At 42.1% G+C, this 27,016-nt stretch overlaps 2 protein-coding genes across 2 annotated transcripts; both read left to right on the top strand.

The window, feature by feature from the left end:
* Positions 1-6,297: 6,297 nt before the first annotated feature.
* On the top strand, positions 6,298-8,176 carry LOC119719753. Its single transcript, XM_038189244.1, has 2 exons — positions 6,298-6,400; positions 7,617-8,176. Exons 1-2 carry the CDS (start codon positions 6,298-6,300, stop codon positions 8,174-8,176), a joined length of 663 nt encoding a protein of 220 aa, XP_038045172.1.
* Positions 8,177-20,740: 12,564 nt separating this feature from the next.
* LOC119719752 lies at positions 20,741-23,989 on the top strand. The gene has a single exon (XM_038189243.1). It carries the CDS (start codon positions 20,741-20,743, stop codon positions 23,987-23,989), a length of 3,249 nt encoding a protein of 1,082 aa, XP_038045171.1.
* Positions 23,990-27,016: the final 3,027 nt, after the last annotated feature.

Raw genomic sequence — 27,016 nt, 5'->3', positions numbered from 1 at the left:
TCAAAAAGTTTCCAAATGTAGAATCTACACTTATTCACAAACTGGAGATTGTGGTCAACCAGGGATCTTATTTGCATCAACTAACGTTTTCAAAAATAGTTGAAGTCGGAGAATAGACTTGGATCTGTAGATTTGTACAAGATTCACCCCGTCCATTCTTAGCATGAATCTACAGTTCCTTGTCTATTCTCATTGACCCAATCAGCAAATTATAGACACTCTGAAAAGTCTCAGGTCAGATTCGATCCAAATCTGGGTCAGATTTGACCTGACACTTTTCCTGGTCAAAATCACGCTTCTCTTGAGTCACCTTTTTTGCCTTTTGACCAAGAAAATTGTCACTGGCATTTTGACCCAGAAGAGTGTCAGGTCCAATCTTATCTGGATGCAGGGTTATATCTAACCCGGGACTTTAAGAGTGTCAGGTCCAATCTGACCCGGATGCATTGTTGTATTCGAGTACCAAAACTCGAGTACCAAGTTTTCCGAGTACATCAGTGCCGAGTACGGGCCGAGTCCGAGTACTTTTTAGTCGAGTCCTTGGCCAAATATCCGAGTTCGAGTTTTTCAGAGTCCGAGTACGGGTTGAGTACGAGTACAAAGATATCAAGTACATTTTTATACTAAAGCATTATGGAAATTAGCACCGTTACTTACATGTACATGTATATGTAAATTACCTAGTAGGCCTATTCCATATTAAAAAGTGTTGTTTTGCTTGGAATTCTTGATTTATTGCGTCAAAGGTGCTTACTGAATTTGGAAGTTGTTCCCGACTTCTCCAAAATCCGCAGCCCACATGACTTGTATACTGCACTCTGCTGCTTCTGTCCGTTAGCGAAATATTCCCTTTGATCTCTAAACCCTCAAGATATCAATTTCTGACGAACTAAGACATGTCTACGTCTGGATCGAACTCGCCGCCATGCGCCAGAGAATGTGACGCGTTTCCAACAAAGAGTAAACTAATGTGCACAACCTCTTCCCCACGGATAAGATCTTTCTTTCTGCGCCTTGTTTGTAGAAAATGCCTCGTGTGATGAACGCACATGCAGCCCATGGAAAGAAGGTTGTGATTTATTTCGCGTGTATTCTTGTAGTATTCAGTAGGAATAGGAGAGTAAAAAATGTGCACCAGCGATACTGCGAGCGCTGCCAATACCCATTCACGAATACTCGATTTAGAGTCAATAAAGAATACAGCGCAATACTTTCATCATTTTCATATACACTCTATGAAATTTTTGGTCAAAGTTTAGTATCGAAAAATTAGTATTGAAATAATTGAAATTTTCTTTCGAGTACTGCACGACTGGGACGAGTTCACCGAGTACAATTTGTCGAGTTGAGGGACGAGTCCTAGTACAAGATTACGAATACGTGCCGAGTACTTGTTTTTTCCGAGTACTTATGATCGAGTACAGGCCAAGTACTTATTGGTACTCAAGTTGTACTCGAGTTCGAGTATGAGTACTCCAAAACTACCAGGATGCAGGGTTATATCTAACCCGGGACTTTAAGAATGTCAGGTCCAATCTGACCCAGATGCAGGTTTATATCTAACCCGGGACTTTAAGAGTGTCAGGTCCAATCTGACCTGGATGCAAGGTTATATCTAACCCATGACTTTTAGAGTGTCAGGTCCAATCTGACCTGGATGCAGGTTTATATCTAACCCAGGACTTTAAGAGTGTCAGGTCCAATCTGACCCGGATGCAGGGTTATATCTAACACGGGACTTTAAGAATGTCAGGTCCAATCTGACCCAGATGCAGGTTTATATCTAACCCGGCACTTTAAGAGTGTCAGGTCCAATCTGACCTGGATGCAAGGTTATATCTAACCCAGGACTTTAAGAGTGTCAGGTCCAATCTGACCCGGATGCAGGGTTATATCTAACACGGGACTTTAAGAGCGTCAGGTCCACTTTAACGATAGGTAGAGGGTGAACAGCTAATTGTCTTACACACAGTGCAAAACTACTGATGATCTGAATCAAGAATTTGTTATGATGTTTTTGATTCAATTGCGAACAGGCATCCTGGAATGACACATTTTTCATTTTTATTTTTGGAATTTGCACAAGTCCTTGATTTTATAGATTTTTTTTATGGCTAAGTGTCTTACATGCAGTGTGACCCTACTGATGGTCTCAATTGAGATTGTATTACCATGTTTTGCCTTTGAGAATGGCCCTGCTTAGGATTGAAAAGTTAGGCCCTCTAATTGTGTTGATTGACTTTCCCTATCCTTGAGAATGTTAACACTTAGATTTGGCATGCATAGTGTATCAAAGGTATAATAGTCTGTGAGTTGCCATGTGTAACTAAACGACAGAAAGTGGGACTGGAACTCATTCAATTCGTCCAATTCATCCAATCCACAAAATGCCTCATTGCCACGTAGGTCCAATTCATCCAGGCTTGACATGTCACCTACAGCCAAGGCAATATGTCCGATGTCTGACTCTGTCAAATTGCAGTCTCTCAGGTCCAGCTTATTTAAGTGTGTCATTTTCGGCAATTCCTTCGCCCAAAACTCAGCCCATCCGCCCAATGGATGGTTGCCACCCAAATCCAAGCCACTCAGTCTGGGCATGTTACCTACAGCCAAGGCAACGTGTGGAATGTCTGACCGTGTCAAATTGCAATCTCTCAGGTCCAGCTTATTTAAGTGCGTCATTTTGGGAAAGTCCTTGGCCCATAACCCAGTACATCCGCCCAATGAATGGTTGCCACCAAGATCCAAGCCAGTTAGTCTGGGCATGTTACATACAGCTATGGCAATGTGTGGAATGTCTGACTGTGTCAGATTGCAACCTCTCAAGTCCAGCTTATTTAAGTGTGTCATTTTCGGCAATTCCTTGGCCCAAAATCCGGCAAATCCGCCCAATGGATTGTTGTAATCAAGATTCAAGTCAGTCAGTCTGGGCATGTTACTTACAGCCAGGGAAATGTGTGGAATGTCTGACTGTCTCAAATCGCATAAGCCCAGGTTCAGCTTATTTAAGTGCATCATTTTGGGCATTTCTTTTGTGGCCCACAAATCAGCACATCCGCTCAATTGATGGCTGCCACAAAGATCCAAGTCAGTCAGTTTCGGCATGTTACCTACAGCCAAGGTAATGTGTTCAATGTCTAACAATGTCAAATTGCAAGAGCCCAGGTCCAGCTTATTTAAGTGCATCATTTTTGGCAATTCCTTGGCCCACAAGTCAGCGGATCCACTCAATGTCCAGTTGCTAGCAAGGATCAAGTCAGTCAGTTTGGGCATGTCATGTACAGCCAAGGCAATGTGTTCAATGTCTGTGCTCTGAAGTTTGCAACTACTTACTTCAAGTTTCTCAAGGCTTGTCAAGTGTTTGATGTGAGCCCATTCTACAGCTCTACCTCCCAATGTTCTGCAACTCTCTATCGACAAGGCCATGAGTTGGTTACAATTCAATGACAACAGGATTTTCTCAAGATCAGCCTTCATGAAGAAAGAACACCAGAAGAGCTTCAGATATCTGAGGTTTTCCATGTAACCAAGGGCGAAAGCTAAACTACTGACTGATGACACCCAAGAAACGTCAATGGTTTCAATGCATGCCAGTTGGGTTGAGTGCCTGTCAGACCGAGAGATGACATCAAGAAGGTATGTGAGACTGCGGAAATCATCATTGTTCGACACATCGATATTTGCTGGGATATGCAAGTCGCTGGTGAGACACCGTGGGATCTTTTCAGATTGGCTTTCAAAAAAACAGTGTCGACTTATTGCTTCTATAATTGATTGGTACAAAGGTTTATCATTATCCTTTTTTAACTTAATGTCAATCAAATTTACGATGTCCGTCATGCACTTTTCATTGTCACCACAACAGCAACGCAAAAGGAACTCATTCGAAACAATGCCCTCATTTGTCCGACAAAGTTGCCTCAACTTGTTTTGAAATTTTCCGGATGGTACAACTTTGTGCAAGACACGTTTCACAAATCCCTGGTTTGACATATGTACACTTTGTAAGTATTTCGCAGCACAGTATTCCTGAATAGTCTTGTGCGTGAATTGTATGTTGTTGTGGCATTTGAGGTCTTTGATAACTCTCTGCTGGGTTAGGATGCCTGCTTTCAGTGCCAGGTTCAGTGCATTTGGTTCAAACTCATCTTTTTGAAAAGAGAAATTCTGGTCGGCACTTACGAATCCACTCAGTGCAGTTTTTCCTATGGCAATCACTGTTTTTGATGCATCCTCGGAGCTATATCCTTTTCTTGTGAACATGTAATCAACTGCCTCAGTGAAAAGGCGTGAAGTTGTTTGGGGGAGTTGTTCATTCTCCTTCCACAACAAACACATGAGAAGGAGCAACATGGGATTTCGTGCAAATTCACGCAGTGTGCTGGACTTTCCTGCAATGTTTTGGATCAGTGCACTGCCACAATCAGGATTTTTGTAATAGAATTTCCGAATGTATTCAATAACATCCCCATCAGTTAACCCCAGAACCTCTGTGTGCATGGAAGGATTTTGGACAAGTGATTCTGACATCAGTGTCTCAAGATGAGAGGGACGAGTAGAGACACAGATGAAACAATCCCTGTATACTGTTCTATTGAGTGCTTTTAGGATAGAACCGAATGAGGCTGCATGAAGTGTTTTGGTCCTCATTTCATCAAAACCATCCAAAAGAATCAAGACCTTAGCTGAGTTGTCCTGAATGAATTTATCAAGTTCATCTTTGGCTATTCCTGAGGTTATGCCTAAAAGTTGATCAAAAATGGAATCAACAAGGTCAGATTCTTGAAACAGGGCACACATCTTTAACAGAAAGACAAGCTTGAATCTTTTCAGGAATTCACATATCTCATCAGCCCAGTCATATGCCATCTTGTCAAAAATGGTTGACTTCCCGACACCACCAATGCCAAATAAAATAGCACGATTGAACTCAGTCTCAGGCCAATCTTTAAATATTTTCTCATACTCTGTGGAATAAACAGTTTCGTCTGAGTATTCTTCTTCTACAGTACCTTTCTTTGTTCTGACCCGCAATTTAGTGTAAATGCCAACAATGGGTCTTTGATCGTCAGGAACCCCCGGGTTAAACTGAACATAACTGCGTGTTGTCTTGTACCATTTCCTCAAAATGTCCCTGGTCTTGTTACCAACTTCTTGGTTGAGATCCCCCACTCTTGGTTCTTGGTCTGGTCTCTGACTCTGTGGAGGTACTCCTATCGAGGTAAAAAAGCAACATGTACAAGCAATAGTGAGCAGGAGGTCATGGGTTCTACCCAGTAAACAAAACACCAAAAAAGAACCTGTTTTGGGGAGAGAGTTTTTATTGAATTTTTGGTTTGGTAGTTTTTAAAATAAATTTTCGCATTTTTATTTAAAACATGATTTTTAAATTAATTTTAAACGGAACTTTGTTTTCTCGTTCCAATGGCACTTGGAAATTACCAACTCATCACGCGAATAAAGAAATGTGATTCCGGAAGGTTTTTATAACTAGTGCGAATCGCGTTATGATCACTATATATTCACTTGACCAAATTACATGTTTTTAAAATCATCTTTATATGGTGGTTACAAAAGGAGATTGTTTCGTTTTTGAAGCACCAATACTTCTGGTTTTACAGTTACCACGAATTTCCGGTGATTATAACGTTATTATTATCTATTCATTACCTAGACTAGTTACCACTGAATTTGACGTAATTACTTGGTGTATATAACAAGTAATTTTGTGTGTAACTAAAACACCAATAGATTTGGTTCTTTAGTTGCCAGTAATTCATTAGTGATCTTCACGTTATTGTGTCTTGTTATTTACCTAGGCATCTTACTGCCCTACATAATGTTATTATCTAGTGTGTGTAAAAGGTCATTTTTTCGGTTTTTTTTAAGACCAATAGGTTTTGTTGTACAATTACCAGTAATTCACTAGTGATCTTCACGTTATTGTGTCTTGTTATTTACTTAGGCATCTTACTGTCCTACATAACGTAATCATCTAGTGTGTGTAAAACGTTATTTTTTTTGTTTTAAAGACCAATCGATTAGGTTGTACAGTTACCAGTGATTCATTAGACTGATCTTCACGTTATTGTGTCTTGTTATTTAGCTAGGCATCTATATTGCTCTACAAAACGTCATTATTTAGCGTGTGTAAAAGGTTATTATGTTGTTTTTTGAAGACCAATAGATTTGGGGCGTTGGGGTGTTCTGGATGGATAGTACCTTTGGCGAGGGGCAGCCGTCCCATGTTTTTAGGGGCTCTTACCACTGGTTCCAACAGTTCACCCTAGCTCATGTATGGCTCCACGGAACTGCTTGACGGCAGTGGCCACCCCCGGTATCCTGACCTCGGCTGGTAAGCTAAACTACATGAGTGACCCTGTATGGTGGACTCCTGCAGGTGAGGGACCTCTCCCCTGTAGTACATAAAGTCTGTATCGGCGGAATAGGCAGGCTTGGTCGATAGGCTAATTCACCTGGTAATGATGGCATGCAGCACTTCCTTCTGTGGTATTCCTTAAGAGTGGTTTGGGGATTGTCATTTTCCCGCTGCCTTGCGGTTTGGAGGCATTGGTTTGTCAAAGGCTAGCAGAGTCAACTGTATCAAAACCTCAGTAGTTCTGGCGTCACACTGAGTATTCAGCCACTTGAAAACATGATGAGTTCAGCCTACAGCACCAGGGTATAAAGCCCCTGCTTCAAATCTGCCCTCTCACAGAACTATTGACACTCAGTCTTATGACGACGGCGTCCGAAACCCTCTTAGAAGGGCATCGTCTGATAAAAATAGTCTCTGGAAGGGTCTTGCTCGACCTAGGAAAACCATCCTTTTTGGTCAGCTTAATTGTCGAAGTCTCTCTTCGCTGTCATCAAGAGAGGAACTTAATAAACACATATGTGACTACAGCGTGTGTCAATAAAAACGCAGGATTAGAAACAAAAATATTAAGAATATAAACCACCCCTATTCATCATAATGTTAACCCTCTTTTCAAAGTACCTTTCCTTCTCTTCACTATGCTTTTTATCCCATCTCATTTGGACAATCCTGTCCAGAGATAGAGTACATTGAAGAAGGGTTATAAATTCCAAGCTGGTCTGATTTGTGAAATCACACATACATAATGAAATGTTTGAATTCAGTACAGGTGAAAGTATTTGTGGGTCACAAAGAAGGACATGTGTGGCAGGATTAGGCTTACATAATCCGTTAGTCCGCAATCAATGTTATTAGTCAATAATTCATGATGCTTTGAAACAATGATAGTCCAGTTATTAAATTTAACTGATACTTATCATCAATTGTTTCAAAGAAAGTTTTGTTCTGGTTTAATTGTCTTCAATGCATACCTGCATTGTACATAACTGGTCGTTGTGTTAAGGTCATTGAATCAGACCAACCCACTTCAGAAGGGCTTCACAAAACTTGTCATTACTTTTGAACCAAAAGTCCAAATTCCACCACACAGAAATCTTGTCAAAGATGAAATTATGAACAATCAAATCATTATCAAACTAGGCACACCAGTAGCATAATTTTCTCAGAAAAAAATCGCTTTGAATCCTGCATTTTTATTGACACACGCTGAACAACCTATCTGTTACCTGCATCCAAGAGCACCTTCAAGTGCATCGATCTGAAGACCCTGATATCCGTATCTCTAGTTTAGGATCATCAACCATCTTCACCTCTTCTGCAACTCGGAATCGACAAGGGGCAGCCGTTGGTGGTGTAGCAATAACTGTTCAAACATCACTGCGCCCGCTGTTGACTTCTATCTCTAAGATCAACGACAGAATTATGCTCGCCGTCTTCAAAGGCAATCCTAAGACATACGTAGTCTCCTGTTACTCTCCCACTAACACCAGTGATGAGGCGTCTATTACTGGGTTCTACAAATGTCTGAATGGCACCTTTGCCTCCATTCCCCTACATGCCCTCCTTGTCATCAGAGGAGACTTCAACGCTCATGTTGCAAGGCAGTTCTTCTACCACTCTACTACCAACCGTAATGGTCAGCTCCTCAGTGACTTTGTCAATCGTAACAACCTTCTGATTACCAACACACTATTTCAGAAGTCCTCCATAAAGCTCTGGATTCGCTGTTCACCTACAAGTACCTGTCACAGATTGACTTCATCCTGTGCCGTAAACGTTGGAGAAACAGCATCCTAGATTCTCAAGCGTATTCAACATCTGACCCAATTGGCTCCGACCATCGTATAGTCTGTGCTAAGATAAGGCTCAGTCTTCATTTCACAAAACCTACTGCCCGTCCTAGACTTAACTGGTCTGCATGGCTTCAGATAAAGAACTTGCATCTTCTATTGAGGACCGTATCACCCATGAGTGGTCCTCATTGTGCCCTGACGATCAATCTTATGGCTCCTTCGTCAACGTGTGTGAGAGTGTTGGGGAGTCTCTCCTTCCATCACAAACCAAACGACCACTTAGCATTGCATCATCGACACCAGTCAATGTAGCTCGAACAAAGGTACTCACCTCCTTACCAACCAATCTTTCTGCTGCTCAATCCAACCTCAGTAGTGTGTATGAAGAGCAAGAAGACCTCAGAGTCAACAACATCCTCAGTGCTTTTGACGAGTGGGAATCGACCAACTCCATCCAAAATGCCTGGAAACTGGTAAAACAGCTCTCTGGTAAATGTCCAAACACCGTTTTCATTCAAGGTGATGATCGACTTGCCACTTGGAAATCTCATTTTGAGAAGCTTCTCAGCTCTGATATTGCCTCCAATGACCCAGTCTCCATTGATCCCGTCTTTGATCCAAACCCTAACATCCCAACTGGCAAATTCTCCCAAGCCGAGGTCAACATAGCCATTAAACAAATGAAGCTTGGCAAGGCTCCTGGTCTGGACAACATACCTATTGAAGTTTGGAGGCTTCGTAAACTTAAGAAATATCTCACAAGGTTCTGCAATGCAACCCTCGAAGGTAACCGCCCTCCAGAATGGGGCTTGTCCGGCATCGTCCCAGTTCCAAAGAAAGGGGACCTCACCATCCCAGACAACTACCAGGAAATCAGCCTCTCTCAAACTGCTGCCAAGGTATACAATCCACTTCTTCTGAATCGCATTCGTCCGGAAGTTGAGAAGATACTCCGTCCTAATCAAACTGGCTTTCAGCCTCTACATTCAACCTCATCTCAAATGCTTGCCCTCAGGCGCCTTACTGAGGAAATTCGTAACCACCAGAAGGAAGCTGCCATCATTTTCATCGATTTCCGTAAAGCATTTGACTCTGTTGACAGACCAACAATGTTTAAGATCCTGCATGCTTACGGTATCCCGGAGGAGACCATTCATGCCATCAAAATTATGTATGAAGATACAAGTGCTGTTGTTCTCACTCCCAAAGGTGAATCAGATTCGTTCTCCGTCAACACTGGAGCTCTTCAAGGTGATCCTCTCGCCCCCTACCTATTCATCATAGTTCTAGATTATGCCCTGCGGACAGCATTAAATGCAAACGATGGTCTCACCCTCTCACGCCGTAGGAGTAGTAGACACCCTGCCCAATACCTATTCCGCTGAACAGCGGAAAAGCCTTTGTTTCTGTTTTTTCTTTTTTCTTCTTTTTGATCTTTTTGGATCCACCCCAAATCCCATTGACTTTGTACACGTTTTTGGTACACGCCACTTTTGACCTAAAACAAAGTCCTTTTCCAATGAAACTTATCTCAGGTAAAGACTTTATAGTGAAGTTGTGTCTCGAAGAGTGACGTCATGATTACGTCATCGACTAATTTATTATAGATTTTTGAATATTTAATTTTTCCCATAGACTTTGTACACAGAAATTTTAAAAAAATTGTTGATTTTCAAAGGGCATTTTTGACTCTTTGCCAGTAATTCATTTAGACCAATCTTTGTCCAAGGAAAGACCCTTGTTTAAACAACATTGTGTAATGATGACTGCATGATGACGTCATCCGGTGTTTATTTATAGGCAATTAGATTGTGACACTAATATTAAAAAATGCATAAGAAATCAACCGTACGCGTCCGCAGCATTTTGTTGCCGGCAAGTGGTAGAATAGGTTGAGGTCTTTATTTCATTCAGTGTGCGTGAAATCAAGTGGCCCTTGCTTCCGGTCGAAAAAGGCCAAAACCGGAAGTGGCTTATCATTTGAAAGTGGTAATAGATATGAACTTGCTTTTAACGGTGTTAGTCTCTTGGCTGATAGTATTCTTCAAATCATCTACCGATGACGTCATGCAATCTTCGAGTGCCCTCTAGCGACAGGTTGAAAATTTTCAAAAATGTGTTTTGAATAGATGTCTGTGGCAAAGTTTGTCGGAATCGCCTAAATATTGGTGTATATGATAACCTTGACCCCCTTAAGACGTGTGAGAAGTTTTAGGCGTATGACGTCATCAGACCGGAAGTTATAATGAAAAGACCCTTTTTCCTTTGAAAATTGCTGAAAAATCAACCATGGCAGTTTTTATATTTGTTTTTACTTTAATTGTCGATTGAGGGGTAGGTCTAAAACATTTTAAAGCTTCGAGGCAATAAGCGAACTCAAACATGGCCTGCGCACGCTTAAAACTTCAGGTTGACAATCACAGGACGTCCACAACGTACATGTACATGCACGTATGTACATCCACACATACATCGTATGTCAGTCAGCCGGCAGAGCTAGCGCACGTGTTGCTGAGGTCAAATCCTGACCACAGTGACCGTTTTAGCCGATTTTCGGCTAACTTTGACAAAACATGCACAGGATGTCCACAATGTACATGTACATGCACGTACGTGTACATACGCACATACATCGTATGTCAGTAAGCCCGCAGGGCACGTGTTGCTGAGGTCAAATCCTGACCATAGTGACCGTTTTAGCCGATTTTCGACTAACTTTGACAGACTTTATGTTCACGCATAGTCAGAGACGTATTATTTATTAAAAAATAGGAAAAGCCCTATGTTCTGCTGCAAACAGACATAGATCTCTAGTATTTAATTTATTTTTATCTTTTTCAAGTCATTTTGCCCATAGCATTTGTGCACGTTTTTTGGACCCCGTCACTTTGGGCACTAAAATCAATCCGATTGCCTTTATACTTGGCACACAGTTGAACCAGCACCTGAAGTTGTGTGCCGAACATTGACGTCATTGTGACGTCATCATGAGTCACGTGACGTGACATTATATGCGATTTTTCTGTTGTGACCATTTTCTAGCAGAATTCGGTTAGATCTGACAGATTGGGCTATATCTCCAGACTTACAGGTCCGATTGGGTTGAAAGTTGGTATGTACCTAGACCGGGATGTCTTATAGATGAAAAATCACTTGATGTCATGATGATGTCATCATGTGACATATGACATCATATCATATAAACATATTTTGAAGGCCTATATCTCCTTAACTACAGGTCCGATGGGGTTGAAAGTTGGTATGTACCTAGACCGGGATGTCTTATAGATGAAAAATCACTTGATGTCATGATGACGTCATCATGGGTCACGTGACGTCACGTTAAAGATTAATAGATCTTTGAAATCAATATAAAATCAACTGTGAGAGACCTGAACTTAATGTTTGCGGGAATCGATAGAATAATCCAGGGGCTTAATTTTTTTTATACTATGTGCAAATCATGTGACCCTTCCTTCTGGTTGAAACCGGAAGTGCCTTGTAATTTGAAATTGAGGAAAGATGTGAACTTGCTTTCAACGATATATGCTATGGCTAAGTTGTTATTTACAAACAAAAATTTAGTTATAGATGAAAATTGATGTGACATCATCGTGAGGTCATCACATCACATGTAACATCAAAATTCAAAGCCCTATGGGATTTTAATCATATATTATACCCACCAGTTATTATCAACAGAACTACACATCCTTCCTGGATGGAACTTATACTGGAAACTTTACATGTCACATGTCACAAAAAAATACCGAAACAGCCCTGTGTTTGTCCACAAACATAAGTCTAGTTGTGTCTTGTTATTTAATAGGCATCTTACTGCCCTACATAACGTAATTATTTACTGTGTGTAAAGGGTTATTTTTTCCTTTTTTAAAGACCAATAGATTTTGTTGTACAGTTACCAGTAATTCATTAGCAGTCTTCACGTTAATGTCTCTTGTTATTTACTTTAGCATCTTACTGCTCTACATAACGTCAGTATTTAGCGTGTGTAAAAGGTTATAATGTCGTTTTTTAAAGACCAATAGATTTAGTTGTACAGTTACCAGTAATTCATTAGTGATCTTAACGTTATTGTCTCTTGTTATTTCCAAGTCCTAAGCATCTTACTGCCCCGCATAACGTAATTATTTAGTGTGTGTAAAAGGTTGTTATCTCGTGTTTTAAAGACCAATAGATTAGGTTGTACGGTTACCAGTGATTCATTAGTGATCTTTACGTTATTGTGTCTTGTTATTTAGCTAGGCATCAGTAAGCCATACATAACGTAATTATTGAGTGTGTGTAAAAGGTTACTTTTTCGTTATTTAAAGACCAATAGATTAGGTTGTACGGTTACCAGTGATTCATTAGTGATCTTTACGTTATTGTGTCTTGTTACTTACATAGGCATCTTACTGCCCTACATGTATACATGTAACGTAATTATCAAGTTTGTGTAAAAGGTTATGTTTTCGTTCTTTAAAGACCAATAGATTAGGTTGTACAGTTACCAGTGATTCATTGGTAATCTTCACGTTATTGTGTCTTGTTATTTGCCTAGGCATCTTACTGCCCTACATAACGTAATTATTTAGTGTGTGTAAAAGGTTATTTTTTTGTGTTTATTAAAGACCAACAGATTGTTTTACTGTGACCTTAATTTACATGTTGACCCGAGGTGGGCGTGGTAAACCTTGGTGAAGCAATTGTGTCACTTTTTGGCGGTACGTTTTAGGATGTTTCTATGTAGAGAATGTTATAATATTTAGCTATTCAAAGTCTAAAAGAAACAAATTTGCCAAAAAAATACAAACAAAGTAAATAACATATTTTTACGTGCAAACTGTGACTACAGACGACGGTGGTCGAGAGGCACATACCAATTAAGCACCTTCTTAGATTGGAGAAGGGGCATGATCACAGGACCCATGATGTCTCGTTATATGTGTATAGTGTCTGTCTACTAACCAATATAAATTGAGTTTAATAATTATTTGAATAATAACCAATAATAATGAGTTTCAGGAACTGTATCACCGAAATTGCTAACATAACTAAACTTAATTTACACCACATTGGTAACGTGACTAGGAGGGATTTAAAACGTGACAAAAGAACGAAGCAATAACGTTTATTTCAGCTGTGCAAGACGTGATTAAAAAACATAGACAATAACGGAGGTATGATACAAGTACGTGCATTTTGCGTTTTTTAAGCGTGATACAAAATCGAGCAATTGGTGTTATTAAAACGGGTACTATTACCGTTTTTTTAACGTGATTGAAATCAAGTGACTGTGTACAAAAATCGCATTAACACTTTCACGCTGTTATCACGCGTGTGTCTAACATAATTCACACTCAATTGGTAACGTAACTATAAGTCGTGCAAAACGTGATCACAGAGCAAACGATTCACGTATATATTAGGTGTGCAAAACCTGATTAAAAACCTGACAATAACATTTTTATTAGGTGTGCAGAGCGTGATAATACAACGAGCTACTTACGCGCGTTTTACGTTTTTGTTTTAACGTGATGCAAGATTGGGAAAGTTGAGATAATAAAACGGGTAAAGTTATCACGCGTGTGCAGAACGTAACTTACACCAATCCGGTTACCTTAGTTTGAAGTGATTTTAAAGTGATTTTCACGTTCCACTGTTTACTGGGTAGTGATTATTCTCATAATCACTTGGGACTACACTGAGTATACAGTGTTTATAAAATATGTCGGTGGAGGGCAAAACCTAAAATTGAATGTACATGTATTACTTCAGTGATCTGAAACCATTGAAAAGTCTTCTTCTATGGAGGCAAACATGTAAAAGACATGGTGACTTCGGATTTACAGTTTGTTAATATAGGCAGTTTGTACTTCAGTTGGACACAAACGTGTCTCAAGTTGGTTTAAATAACATTCACGTTGTTTTCTTTCACTCACTCACTCAGTCGACTCAAGTGGATGCTTGAGACAAAAAAATGATAACTGCAGTGCATGGGCTTTAAAAAAGTTGATTCATTATTCCATTCATTCATTTATCAGTGCAAAACTAATGTGTGACTTCTGTAGAGCTATCGTCACCTTTTTTCACCTTTTTTCATTTTCTTTCAAATGTGACACACACTATAGGGGGCGCCATTTGAAATGGGTACATTAAGAACAAATTACAAGACTTTACCCACTATATAGCTCCAAATGTGCTCACCATATATCCTATTACAAACTGTTTTATACTTGTAGTGAAGAAATTGCGACTCTTGCATTACCTGAAATCCGCCTTTTGTGTCTACGTTTGTGTAGTATTTCACTCTCCCCCCCCCCCAAGAAATACAATTATTATCTAATATAAGATATCAATTAGTGTAACGAACAAGATTATATTTACTGGTACCTGATGGTAAGCTGTAAGTGATATTAACTCCACTTGACCCAACAATGATAGGGTTGTTACTACCGCTGACTATGCCCATGTGTCCGAAGGCTCCAGTTCGTTTTGGGGAATCTAAAATCAAAAATATTAAAATAACCTTTTAGAATACTGACAAACTGATTCATGTACTTGATTTCATCTCTAGCGGGTAGTTGTCATCCGTGCTTTGAAAACTGTGACTTTTTATAATGAACATGTATAATTATGACAAAGCTGAATATCAAAAAAAAGTTAAAAACCTGACAAAATATAAAATATTGTGAAGAGGTCGGTGGGTGGGCGAGTTTGTTTCGGCATTCAATAGGGTACATTGAACAGGTCCCCAATTTGGATTCGTAGTGTACAAAACATATGAGAGGTCTTCCTAAAAAGTTAAAGAACAAACAAAAGAGGGACAATAGGAGGTTCCCGATTGCAGGCAAATACACACTTGGACGTGTGTGTGTGTGATCTGATACACCGTGCCCTCTGGAGACGTGCACACAATAGGGAACAAAAGATTGTATATGTCTCCACAGGACAATTTCTATAGATGAATACATCTCCAAAAGATTTTCACGAAATAGATATATGGATTTTACTCAAAAACTAGGAATTTCCAAGGTGGGTTGATCTGTCGCAAATGGAAGAGTTTTAGAAAAAGGATATTAAGTCCGAATTTCAGCCAAGGAAATTAATTCTGGTTAAAAGAAGAGCATTTTCAAACTTCACTTTCAAACTTGAAAACTTTACTACATGAGAACAAAGAAATGTCTCCACAATGAAACAAATTTCAATGTGTGTGTGTGGGTAGGCATTATATTCACTGTTTGGACTTCCGAACAAAAGCGATCCACATAAACCAGGTAGAGGAGACGTGTGGACTTGGGCAAGTCCACACAGTTTTTCCCTATTTCTGGAAAAACAGGTTAAGAGGCATTTTGAGTTAGGTTTATCTGTGGCAGAATGAAGAGAAACACTAAAAGGGATTCATAGAAAAACAAGTCAGGTGTGTTTACAAACACAAATGCCCGCAACCGTGACTGTTCCCATGACATAACACCACTTTTTTAACATCAACTTACACGTACCGTACCTTGGTCACATGGAACGTTCATTGACGGCATTAGTGTCTTCTGTAGGTTTTATATGAATTAATCCCTAATCCCTATGATCTCAGAATAAATACAAGATTGTTATTGTTTAAGCCACTGTGACCTTGACCCTTGACCTTTCGACCCCAATGCGATAGGCCTATTTGGATTATCAAGAACGATCCACAAACCAAATTTGAAGTACACATGTGAAGAATTCCTCAAGTTATCGCACTGACAAAATTTCTTTTGTTTTAGCCACTATGACCTTGACCCTTGACCTTTTGGCCCCAAATGCAATAGGCTTCTTAGAATTGCCAAGGACAATCCACAAACCAAATTTGAAGTTCATATGTAAATTATTTCTCAAGTTATCGCGCTGACAAAATTTCTTTTGTTTTAGTCACTGTGACCTTGACCCTTGACCTTTCGGCCCCAAATGCAAAAGGGTTCTTAGGATTACCAAGAACAATACACAACCAAATTTGAAGTTCATATGTAAAGTATTTCTCAAGTTATCGCGCTGACAAAATTTCTTTTGTTTTAGTCACTGTGACCTTGACCCTTGACCTTTCGGCCCCAAATGCAAAAGGGTTCTTAGGATTACCAAGAACAATACACAAACCAAATTTGAAGTTCATATGTAAAGTATTTCTCAAGTTATCGCGCTGACAAAATTTCTTATGTTTTAGTCACTGTGACCTTGACCCTTGACCTTTCGGCCCCAAATGCAAAAGGGTTCTTAGGATTACCAAGAACAATACACAAACCAAATTTGAAGTTCATATGTAAAGTATTTCTCAAGTTATCGCGCTGACAAAATTTCTTATGTTTTAGTCACTGTGACCTTGACCCTTGACCTTTCGGCCCCAAATGCAAAAGGGTTCTTAGGATTACCAAGAACAATTCACAAACCAAATTTGAAGTTCATATGTAAAGTATTTCTCAAGTTATCGCGCTGACAAAATTTCTTTTGTTTTAGTCACTGTGACCTTGACCCTTGACCTTTCCGCACCAAATGCAAAAGGGTTGTTAGGATTACAAAAAACAATCCACAAACCAAATTTGAAGTTCATATGTTAAGTATTTCTCAAGTTATCGCGCTGACAAGATTTGTCCGGACACACACACCCACACACCTACCCACTCACCGAAGGACAAGGCGGAAACAGTATGCCCCTTTGGCTTCGCCGCGGGGCATAAACATTGGGTTGATAGAGTTTTCACAGTTTGAGAAGAATGAGTTTTTTTACTGGTTTTTCTTAACTACACGAAAGCAATGGAAAGCCCACACTTGGTATGTAACGTAAACATGTGTGTGGGGGTGTTTGCCTGTACAACCACTACCTTGTGGGGTACCGGAACAATAGGAGGTACCCCACAAGGAATGCTCACCGACTTGCGGGGTACCGTTTTGGTACCCCTAAAGTTTTTCACGAAATAGATATATGGATTTTACTCAAAAACTAGGAATTTCCAAGGTGGGTTGATCCGTCGCAAATGGGAGAGTTTTAGAAAAGGGATATTAAGTCCGAATTTCAGCCCAGGAAATTAACTATGGAAAATAAGAGCATTTTGACATAAGTGTGCGACGTTGCCAAATTTTAGTACACGAGAACAAAGGAAGTACCCCACTTCTATGCCTATGTAAGCGTTCTTGTATTGTATTACGCTCGAGGACAGACACACAAAGGGAGAACAAAAGATCGTGTACGAAAGTGTCTAAGCGTTAAATTGGTATAGCGCCCTCTCGTGATTATGAATCTAGAAAAATTCCAACGTGATTCCAATTTTAGTCACATTTGTCCTGAAATCATTCTGATAAACCTCGCAATTATTCCTTCAATCAAACGTAAAATCCCAGGTTAACCCAAATTTTCCTAATCATCTGTATGCCGTCCATCAGCGGCCGTGCGTAGAAGCTAACAGTGAGTAGATTTATAGATGATTTTAAGGGATATTTTGTGGGGGGTTTTGTAATGGATAAATAACGTGGGTTTCATCACATGTTGTTTTATGGGTACATGTACGTACATTTTATTGATCTTTTTACTAAGGATTATGCCCTCATATTTAATCATTATTGCTGGTTAATTTAGTGTAATTTGGGGCTTATAATAGCTTATCTAATCCCTCAGTTTGTTAGATAGTTTAGTTGATACTTGGGGAAATTATTACATGAATCTTAGTCCATTTTCATGTGTTTTTCATGTCACCTCATAAATGTAGGTTCCAATATTTATTATTGTATTAATTTGGTTTTCTTGTAGAACCACGGCCTACCACACGGCTTACACAACCTACATTGCAGTTCACGGCTCCCATACCACGGCTTAAAGTCTTCATCAGTAAATTAACCTAATCAGCTCAGCTACTATCTTCATCATTGTAATTGGAGAACAATCAGTAATTAAAGGAGAGCAAATCAACCAATCATAGACTCGTCACCAGTCTCCTGTCCTGCCCTTTCTTTCATGGTCCTTCGAGCCGGATTCGAACCAGTGACCTATGGATTTTACCACAATGTCTGAACACCATGCCGATGATGTTCTGGCCGAGGAGAACTGTGATGAGTCTGTTGCCTCAAAGCACTCCGGCAGCCAACGCACTACTAGCTCATCAAGTTCCCGTAACTCACACCTATCCGGTCTTAGTGATAAGGATGCAGCTAAGATGCGAACACTCAGAAGAAGAATTCGTCTTAACGAGCTGGAGTGCCAACTCCAGGAAGATCAGACCGCTGATGAGCAACTTCGTAAACTTGACGAGCAGGCCCGCTCTGCCCGACTTAAAGCTGAAGAAGTGGAGCAACAGGCGTTGCGAGAGCGTGAGGCCCTCACCTCCAAATTATCCCGTCAACGCAGAGTGCGGATTGCTCGTCAAGAACTCTGCGAGGCTGAAGCCATCAGTGCCATGTTGAATAATGAATCATCATCATCACCATCACCATCACATCCTTTAATGGGTACAGACGATCAGTCACCCCCACAGAGTGCATCCTCAACTCCACAACCAGACATGCAGCAAACATCCACAAGTGTTTCATCCTCTGTTTGTCATGGTAATCCAAGTGCTCCACTTGTGACATCTCACCCAGACATTCAGCAAGCACCCCCATGTGTTTCCTCCTTTGTCTGTCATCTGACTCCATCTGGTGCCCCATCCTCGACCTCACCACCGGACATTCAGCAAACACTACCCTGTGTTTCGACCTCTGTTTGTCATGGTGCCCCAGTGAGTGCGACCTTACCCGCATCAGTGGTAACCAGTGATGTCACTCCAAGACAAGGCATTCCTACTCCAGGGACTTGTCCTCCGCACTTGCCATACCCAATGGCTTCTGTACCCTCCTTAACGGTGTCATCAGCACCAACCGTTATGGATCTCCTTGTTGCATCATCACACGGGATCCCCAAACCTACCCTGCCAAAGTTTTCTGATGGGAAGGAGAAAGAATTCGCCCTCCTCAAGCTGGCTTTGGTGAACCTCATTGATGTGCATCCCCATCTTTCCGAACAGTATAAGTTCCAAATACTGATCGACAGACTTGGTGGCCGAGCATTAAAGCTTGCCAAGTCATTCCTGTACGCCGGTCAACTGTACACCCAGGCCCTCCAAGCCCTCACTGGCAAGTATGGACAACCCAGACAACTTGTGCAGAATGAAATTGGAGCCATCATGTCTACTCCTTCAATCAAGTATGGAGATACAGATGCATTTGATGACTTTTCTCTTGATGTTCTGTCACTCGTTGGAATGCTCCAAGCCTTGGAGGGCGCGGAGGGAGTTGAACTTCGATGTGGATCACATGTCGATCGTCTGCTGGGAAAACTGGCCCCCTCTCACCGAAACAGTTTCATGGAGCATTGCCTGAAGAAGGGCATACTGGAACCGAACTGCAGCAAGACATACACCTTGCCCCAGTTTGCAGAGTGGCTTCGCACAAAGTCACAGTCCCAGAGCTTCGCTAGTAGAGCTGTATCAAGTCACATCTCAGCAGGCTCTAAACCAACCCACCAACAAAGCCAGCACCGAGCCCCGAAGAAGGAGGTTTCCACAACTGTGTTCATGGCCTCACCGAACACAAAGGACAAACCCAAGTTCAAGCCTAAACCATACTGTCCCTACTGCGACAACAAGGAACACTTCCTTGGTGGCTGCCCAGAGATCAAGAAATTGAGCACCGACCAGATCATCCAATGGATCAAAGACAAGGGACGTTGTTGGAAATGTGGGCGAACCCATAAGCCAGAGGACTGCACATTGAAAAAGCCTTGTCATACCTGCAAGGAAATCCACCTCACTGTACTACATGATGCCGCCAAGAAGGCAACCAGTCATGTGTATAGGCTCCAGACGTCCAACCAAGCAGTCTTCGTGGACAAACCAACTCGCCCCCACAACGTCATGCTCAAGATTCTCCCAGTTACCCTCCATGGTCCAGGGGGATCCATCGACACATACGCCATACTGGATGACGGTTCTGAAAGAACCATGCTACTCCAGTCAGCAGCTGCCAGACTTAAGCTTCATGGCAACCCAGAGACTATGTTGCTCAGGACTGTTCGTGAAGACATTGTTGAATGTCAAGGCCAGTCTTGTACCTTCCAGATGACAGCTAGAGACCAACCTGAAGTGATGTACACTGTAACTAGAGCCTTCTCGGCCAGTAACTTGTGCCTATCCCAGTACACATATCCTGTTGAAGATCTACAACACCGCTACTCCCATCTCCGTCACCTTCAGTTGCCCGTAATCAATAATGCTTCTCCACAGGTCCTCATTGGATCTGATCAGGCGGATCTCATCGTGGCAAGACATCCAATCAAATCTGGCACACGGGGAGCTCCAGTTGCCATCAACACTAAGCTGGGTTGGACCCTCCAGGGACCTGCTGGGAACCAGAAGCAGCTGAAAGAACAGAAGGTTTTCAAAACTTCTCTGTTCCACAAACTACCGACATCATGCAGCACGTGGAGAGGTTGTGGCAGGCTGATGTGCTACCGTACCTGAATGACAAGCAAGCTACCCGCTCAAAGCATGATCAGCAGGCAGTCCAGATGCTTGAGACCTCAACTCAACGCGTTGAAGTCAACGGGATACGGCGCTACGCCACACCGCTCCTGAGGCAAAGGGACGAGACGAAATTCCATGCCCCGAAAGAGGCAGTGCTACCGACTCTGAAGGGGACCGAGAAGAGACTCGACAAATACCCACAGCTTGCTGAGAAACACAACGAGCTAATCACCAAGTTGGTCGATGCGGGTCACGTGAGGATCTTGCCAAAGGATGAAGCAGACAAGTCCGAAGAATCCTGGTTCATCCCACACCATACCGTATACCACAACGGAAAGTATCGACTAGTATTCAACTGCTCCTTCCGATACAACAACCAGATCCTTAATAAGCACCTCCTGCCAGGGCCAACACTCGGTGCATCGCTCATAGGTGTACTACTCCGCTTCAGACAACACGCAGTAGCTATCTCAGGAGACATCAAAGCGATGTTTCATCAAGTACGCCTCCTACCAGAAGACCGATGCCTCTTCCGATGCCTGTGGCGCAACCTACAAGTCGACAAAGAGCCAGACATCTACGAATTGCAGGTGCTTCCCTTTGGCTCGACTTGTAGTCCCTGCTGTGCGACCTATGCTCTGAGAAAGCACGCCTTTGACCATGAGAAGGACTATCCAGAAGTTGCAAAGGCAGTCGACAAGTCCTTCTACGTTGACAACTGCTTGCAGAGTCTACCAGTCGAGACAGATGCCAAAGCCCTTGTCCGGAAGATGCGAAACCTGCTTTCTGACGGTGGGTTTGAAATACGACAGTGGGCCAGCAACGTTCCTGCTGTAGTAGAAGATCTCCCACCAGATGCCCGTTCTGATGGCTGTGAGCTGTGGTTAACCTTCGGGGAGACAAATTCCACTGAAGGCACACTTGGAATGTTGTGGGAATGCAGTTCAGATGCCCTGCTGTACCGCCACAGACCCATCAGCTATGACTGCCTCAACATGAGGAATATGTATAAGATCCTTGCGAGCCAGTACGACCCTATAGGGTACCTAACCCCATTTACAGCCCGAGCGAGAGTCATTGTCCAAGACCTGTGGAAGACGAAGCGCAACTGGGATGATCCACTTGAGCCGGGTGATATCAGAGACCAGTGGCAAGCCTGGGAGAGTGAACTTCCCCACCTGACTGGAGTGAAGCTTAACAGATGCTACACACCACCAAATGTCAAGACAGAGGCTGCCCATCGCCAACTTCACATTTTCTGTGATGCATCGGAGAGAGTTTACGGAGCTGTGGCTTACATCCGAACAGAAGATGAAGATCACAACGTCCATGTTAGCTTCATCATGGCCAGGTCCCGTGTTGCCCCCAAACGGCAACTCTCAATGCCTCGTCTAGAGCTCTCTGCAGCCTTAGCCGGTGCCCAACTAGCTGATCTTGTCCAGAAAGAGTTGACTCTTCCTCTTGATGAAGTCATCCTGTGGAGTGACTCGACTACTGTGCTCACCTGGCTGCAATCAGAATCCTGCCGGTATAAAGTGTTCGTTGGCACCCGTGTCGCAGAAATACAGACCCTGACCGATGTTGACAAGTGGCGGTATGTTGACACCAAGAACAACCCCGCAGATGACCTTACGAGAGGCAAAACCCTGGTTGACCTCAGCCAAGCCAACAGATGGAGAGATGGTCCTTCCTTTCTCCGGTCGTCTCCCGACACATGGCCAGCTCACCCGTCTACACAGACAGAAGACCCATCTGAGTTCAAGAAGTCAACCTTCTGCGGTGCTGTGGTCGTCATTCAGCCCAACTTACCTGATCCATCCGAACATGACACCTGGAGTGACCTTGTTGCAGCTACCATGCAGCATCTTCATGGGGCGGCCGAGGATGCTGATCCTACCAAGTTGGTTGAACAACGGATAGAAGCCGAGATGTTTCTTTATCAGCGTGCTCAACAAGATTCCTTCCCAGAGGAGATTGCTTGCATCCAAGCAGGCAAAGAGCTCCCCCGTGGTAGCAGACTCCTGCAGCTTGCTCCAGAGTATGACGAATCTTGCGGCCTCATCCGAGTGGGAGGACGTCTTCGTCATACCCAAGATCTACCCAAAGACACCAAGCATCCCATCGTGATGAATCCAGCTCATCCCATAACAAAGCTTATCATCCGTGACTACGATGAGAAGTTGCTCCACTACGGACCTGAGCGCATCCTGGCAGAGATCCGACGTAAGTTTTGGATACTACGCGGAAGAGAAGCAATCCGAAAGCATCAACGCCAGTGCTTCGAATGCCAGAAGTGGAGAGCTAGCCCTCAAGTTCCGAAGATGGGAGATTTGCCTCCAGCACGCCTCCGCCTCTTCAAGCCTCCCTTCTACTCAACAGGGGTAGACTGTTTCGGTCCAATGACGTGCAAGACTGGGAGAAGGAGCGAGAAGCGTTGGGAGATCATATTTAAATGTATGACCACCAGGGCCATTCACCTTGACCTACTAGACAGCCTCGATACTGACGCGTTCTTGATGGCCTTTAGACGGTTCATCTCCAGAAGAGGGAAACCATTCGAGATCCTGTGCGACTGTGGCACTAATTTCAAAGGAGGTGATAATGAGCTACGGGACGCCTTTGCTGCCATGGATCCCATCTTACAGCAGGAGCTTGCCAAGCACCAGGTCAAGTTTGTGTTTAACCCTCCGAAGGCTCCACACTTTGGAGGAACCTGGGAACGGGAGATCAAGTCCGTGAAAGATGGCCTGAGAGTTGCCCTGAATGAGCAGTCCGTTCCTGAGTCAGTACTTCGCACCGTGCTCATTGAAGTCGAGGGAATCTTAAATTCCAAGCCTCTGGGGTATGTCTCATCTAATGTTGCAGATCCCGATCCAGTCACTCCAAACCTTCTGCTGATGGGACGGCATGATGCGACTCTCCCTCAGGTTGTCTATCCTGCAAGGGATCTACTTGGCAGACGACGCTGGAAGCATAGTCAGGTCCTCGCTGATCACTTTTGGTCCGGGTTCGTCAAATCCTACTTGCCGACTCTCCAGGAGCGCCAGAAGTGGCATACAGACCGTCCAAACCTGACCACCAATGATGTCGTTATGATTGTCGACCCAGCACTCAGCAGAGCTCAGTGGCCCATCGGAAGAGTTGCAGAGACCTTTCCGGGTTCCGACGGTCGTGTCCGCACTGCCAGCGTGAGCGTTCGAGGTAAAACCTACACTCGCCCAGTGGCACGACTGATCAGGCTTCCGGAGGTCAGTGACGACAACCTACCCGATGGTGAACCCGACAACACCTAAACTGTTACCTTGTATCATTACTCTTGTGATTCCGAGGGACACTTTCATATTTAGTAAATTTTATGCTCAAATTTAGGGGCGGCTGTACGAAAGTGTCTAAGCGTTAAATTGGTATAGCGCCCTCTCGTGATTATGAATCTAGAAAAATTCCAACGTGATTCCAATTTTAGTCACATTTATTCCTTCAATCAAACGTAAAATCCCAGGTTAACCCAAATTTTCCTAATCATCTGTATGCCGTCCATCAGCGGCCGTGCGTAGAAGCTAACAGTGAGTAGATTTATAGATGATTTTAAGGGATATTTTGTGGGGGGTTTTGTAATGGATAAATAACGTGGGTTTCATCACATGTTGTTTTATGGGTACATGTACGTACATTTTATTGATCTTTTTACTAAGGATTATGCCCTCATATTTAATCATTATTGCTGGTTAATTTAGTGTAATTTGGGGCTTATAATAGCTTATCTAATCCCTCAGTTTGTTAGATAGTTTAGTTGATACTTGGGGAAATTATTACATGAATCTTAGTCCATTTTCATGTGTTTTTCATGTCACCTCATAAATGTAGGTTCCAATATTTATTATTGTATTAATTTGGTTTTCTTGTAGAACCACGGCCTACCACACGGCTTACACAACCTACATTGCAGTTCACAGCTCCCATACCACGGCTTAAAGTCTTCATCAGTAAATTAACCTAATCAGCTCAGCTACTATCTTCATCATTGTAATTGGAGAACAATCAGTAATTAAAGGAGAGCAAATCAACCAATCATAGACTCGTCACCAGTCTCCTGTCCTGCCCTTTCTTTCAGATCCTTTCAGTCCTCGAACGACGGTGGTTTTGTTCGAAACTGTCCTCGATCGTACGTTTATGTGCTTAGTCTATAGGAAAGTGTTAAAGTACAGGGACAAAGGGAAACACAATACTCAGGCGTATAGTAAAACATGACTACACGTGTGTGTGTGTGTGTGTGTGTGTGTACAGGCATTACATTCACTGTGTGAACTTCCGAACAAAAGAGGTCCACATAAACCAGGTAGAGGAGACACTGTGTGGACTTGGGCAAGTCCACACAGTGTTTCCCCATTTCTGGGAAAACAGGTTTAGAGGCATTTTTGGGTTAGGTTTATCAGTAGCAGAATGAAGAGAAACACTAAAGGGAATCATAGAAAAAAAATTGGGTTGAAAGAGTTTTCACAGTTTGAGAAAAATGATTTTTTTTCACTGGTTTTTCTTAACTACACGAAAGCAATGGAAAGTCCACACTTGGTATGTAATGTAAACTTGGGTGTGTGTGTGTGTGTGTGTGTGGGGGGGGGGGGGGGTGGATTAATGCCCCTTCCTCCCTCATTGACCCCATGCAAATGGTCTAGCTACTAAATGTACTCACCTGTTGCAGCTGAGGGGGTGGGTACCTGTGCCTCCTGTTGCATCGTGGTAGGGACATCAGTCTGGCAGGCTGCTTCAGATTGTGCATTCATGGTACTCTGGGTCACCCATCCACACTCAGACCTTACCCACCTGCAGTGCATTGATCTTTTCATCGTAGAAGTTTGCTCTTTTTGGAACGAAGCCACAAATGGAAGTCCTGTTTGTCAATGATAAATAAAAAGCTGTAACACACTGGTCTTCATTCCAGCTTCATTCTCATTCTTCAGCACGAAAACTTGTACTCAAAGTGTTGTTTATGAGGGCAATTCCAAGCGAAAGTGGCTGGCAAAGTGGAACATTTGTGAAATCTTCAGAACTGCAAGAATCACAAGCTCAAATGTGCATGGAATTAAATTGAATTTATTGTATTTACCCAGGGTATGCCCAAACAGTTTAAAATTGGTTTCCATTGGGGCCCTGCATACACTTCAAATGATTATACACACATGTATAAATACAATACATTACAAATACAATTCAAAACAACGAAATAAAATAAAAGCATCCATGATTACTGCATAACTACAAAAGACTATACAAATACAATACATTACAAATGGAATACAACACAATGAAATAAAATAAGAGCACACGGGATTACTGCATGATTGTAATGCAACTATTAAAAACATTTTACATCATTACAAAGATACATATACAGTTTGAAATGACAAAAGGTGAATTAACTGTACACGAAGAATTTGGACATTTCTTGTGACATTGGTAAAATACATTTCTTGTAGGTAGTCCTCTTGGCACCTTGTTTTCACATGTGAAATGCAAAGGTTATTGTGGGTTTTTGTTACCGTGGTTACAGGCACAGAGAAAGGTTCATACATGGAGTTGCTTTTTGTTTGAATGTGTATACCGTACATTTCAGAAAACTGAGCTGTCACTTTATACACACTTGTTGCTTACTGGTACCCTATTTAAAACCTTATGGAAAATCATGTAAACAAAAATAACATTGTGATATAAAACGGGGGGAAACGAGGTGTTCATCAATTGGGCTAAAAAGTAGGTGAAGGGTTGCCTAACATGAAAGACTTAAACAAGAAATTATCAAAATTATTGGTAAAAAAACGTTTTGACGTTGACGTAATTATTGTAAGCAACAACAATCTTTTATTTTGGGGGATTATCTTGAAGTTGTTCAAGGGCCAATATTTGGTACTCTTCAGGGCGATACATGTGCGAAATTCTGAAAAAGGCACCCAAAACGGCAGATACCACAAAAAAGGGTACCAATTCTTTTCTGAAAAGGGCACTTGTTCAGAAAAAAAGGCCACTTCGTAAAAAAAGGGCACTGTTTACAAATTATTGGGGGGTAAGCCCGTTGAAAAAATGGCATTTGAATGGAAAAAGGCAGTCTTTACAAAATATTTGGGGGATAAATACCCCCCTTACCCCCCAGCGGGCTACACCTACGATAAGGCGTATTGCCACTAAAAATCAACTTGGTAACCATCATTTTCAGATTCAGCACCCCTGAATTAGGTAAAATAGCTATGTTACCAACTTCTACTAAAAAATGTCTCTTCTTGCCCTAAATGAGCCTTTTGTTTTTAAATATCACCTGTAATATAGAA

This window comes from Patiria miniata, unplaced genomic scaffold (genome assembly GCF_015706575.1).
Source record: "Patiria miniata isolate m_02_andy unplaced genomic scaffold, ASM1570657v1 HiC_scaffold_8, whole genome shotgun sequence".
NCBI lineage: Eukaryota > Metazoa > Echinodermata > Asteroidea > Valvatida > Asterinidae > Patiria > Patiria miniata.
The sequence above is the reverse complement of the archived record's forward strand: the minus strand, read 5'-3'. Positions and strand labels throughout refer to the sequence as shown.

Coding starts and splice junctions, on each gene's coding strand:
- LOC119719753 (XM_038189244.1), top strand. CDS start 6,298: ATGGCTCCACGGAACTGCTTGACGGCAGTGGCCACCCCCGGTATCCTG. Junction 6,401..7,616: donor TGTATGGTGGACTCCTGCAG/GTGAGGGACCTC, acceptor CCTGCATCCAAG/AGCACCTTCAAGTGCATCGA.
- LOC119719752 (XM_038189243.1), top strand. CDS start 20,741: ATGCTTGAGACCTCAACTCAACGCGTTGAAGTCAACGGGATACGGCGC.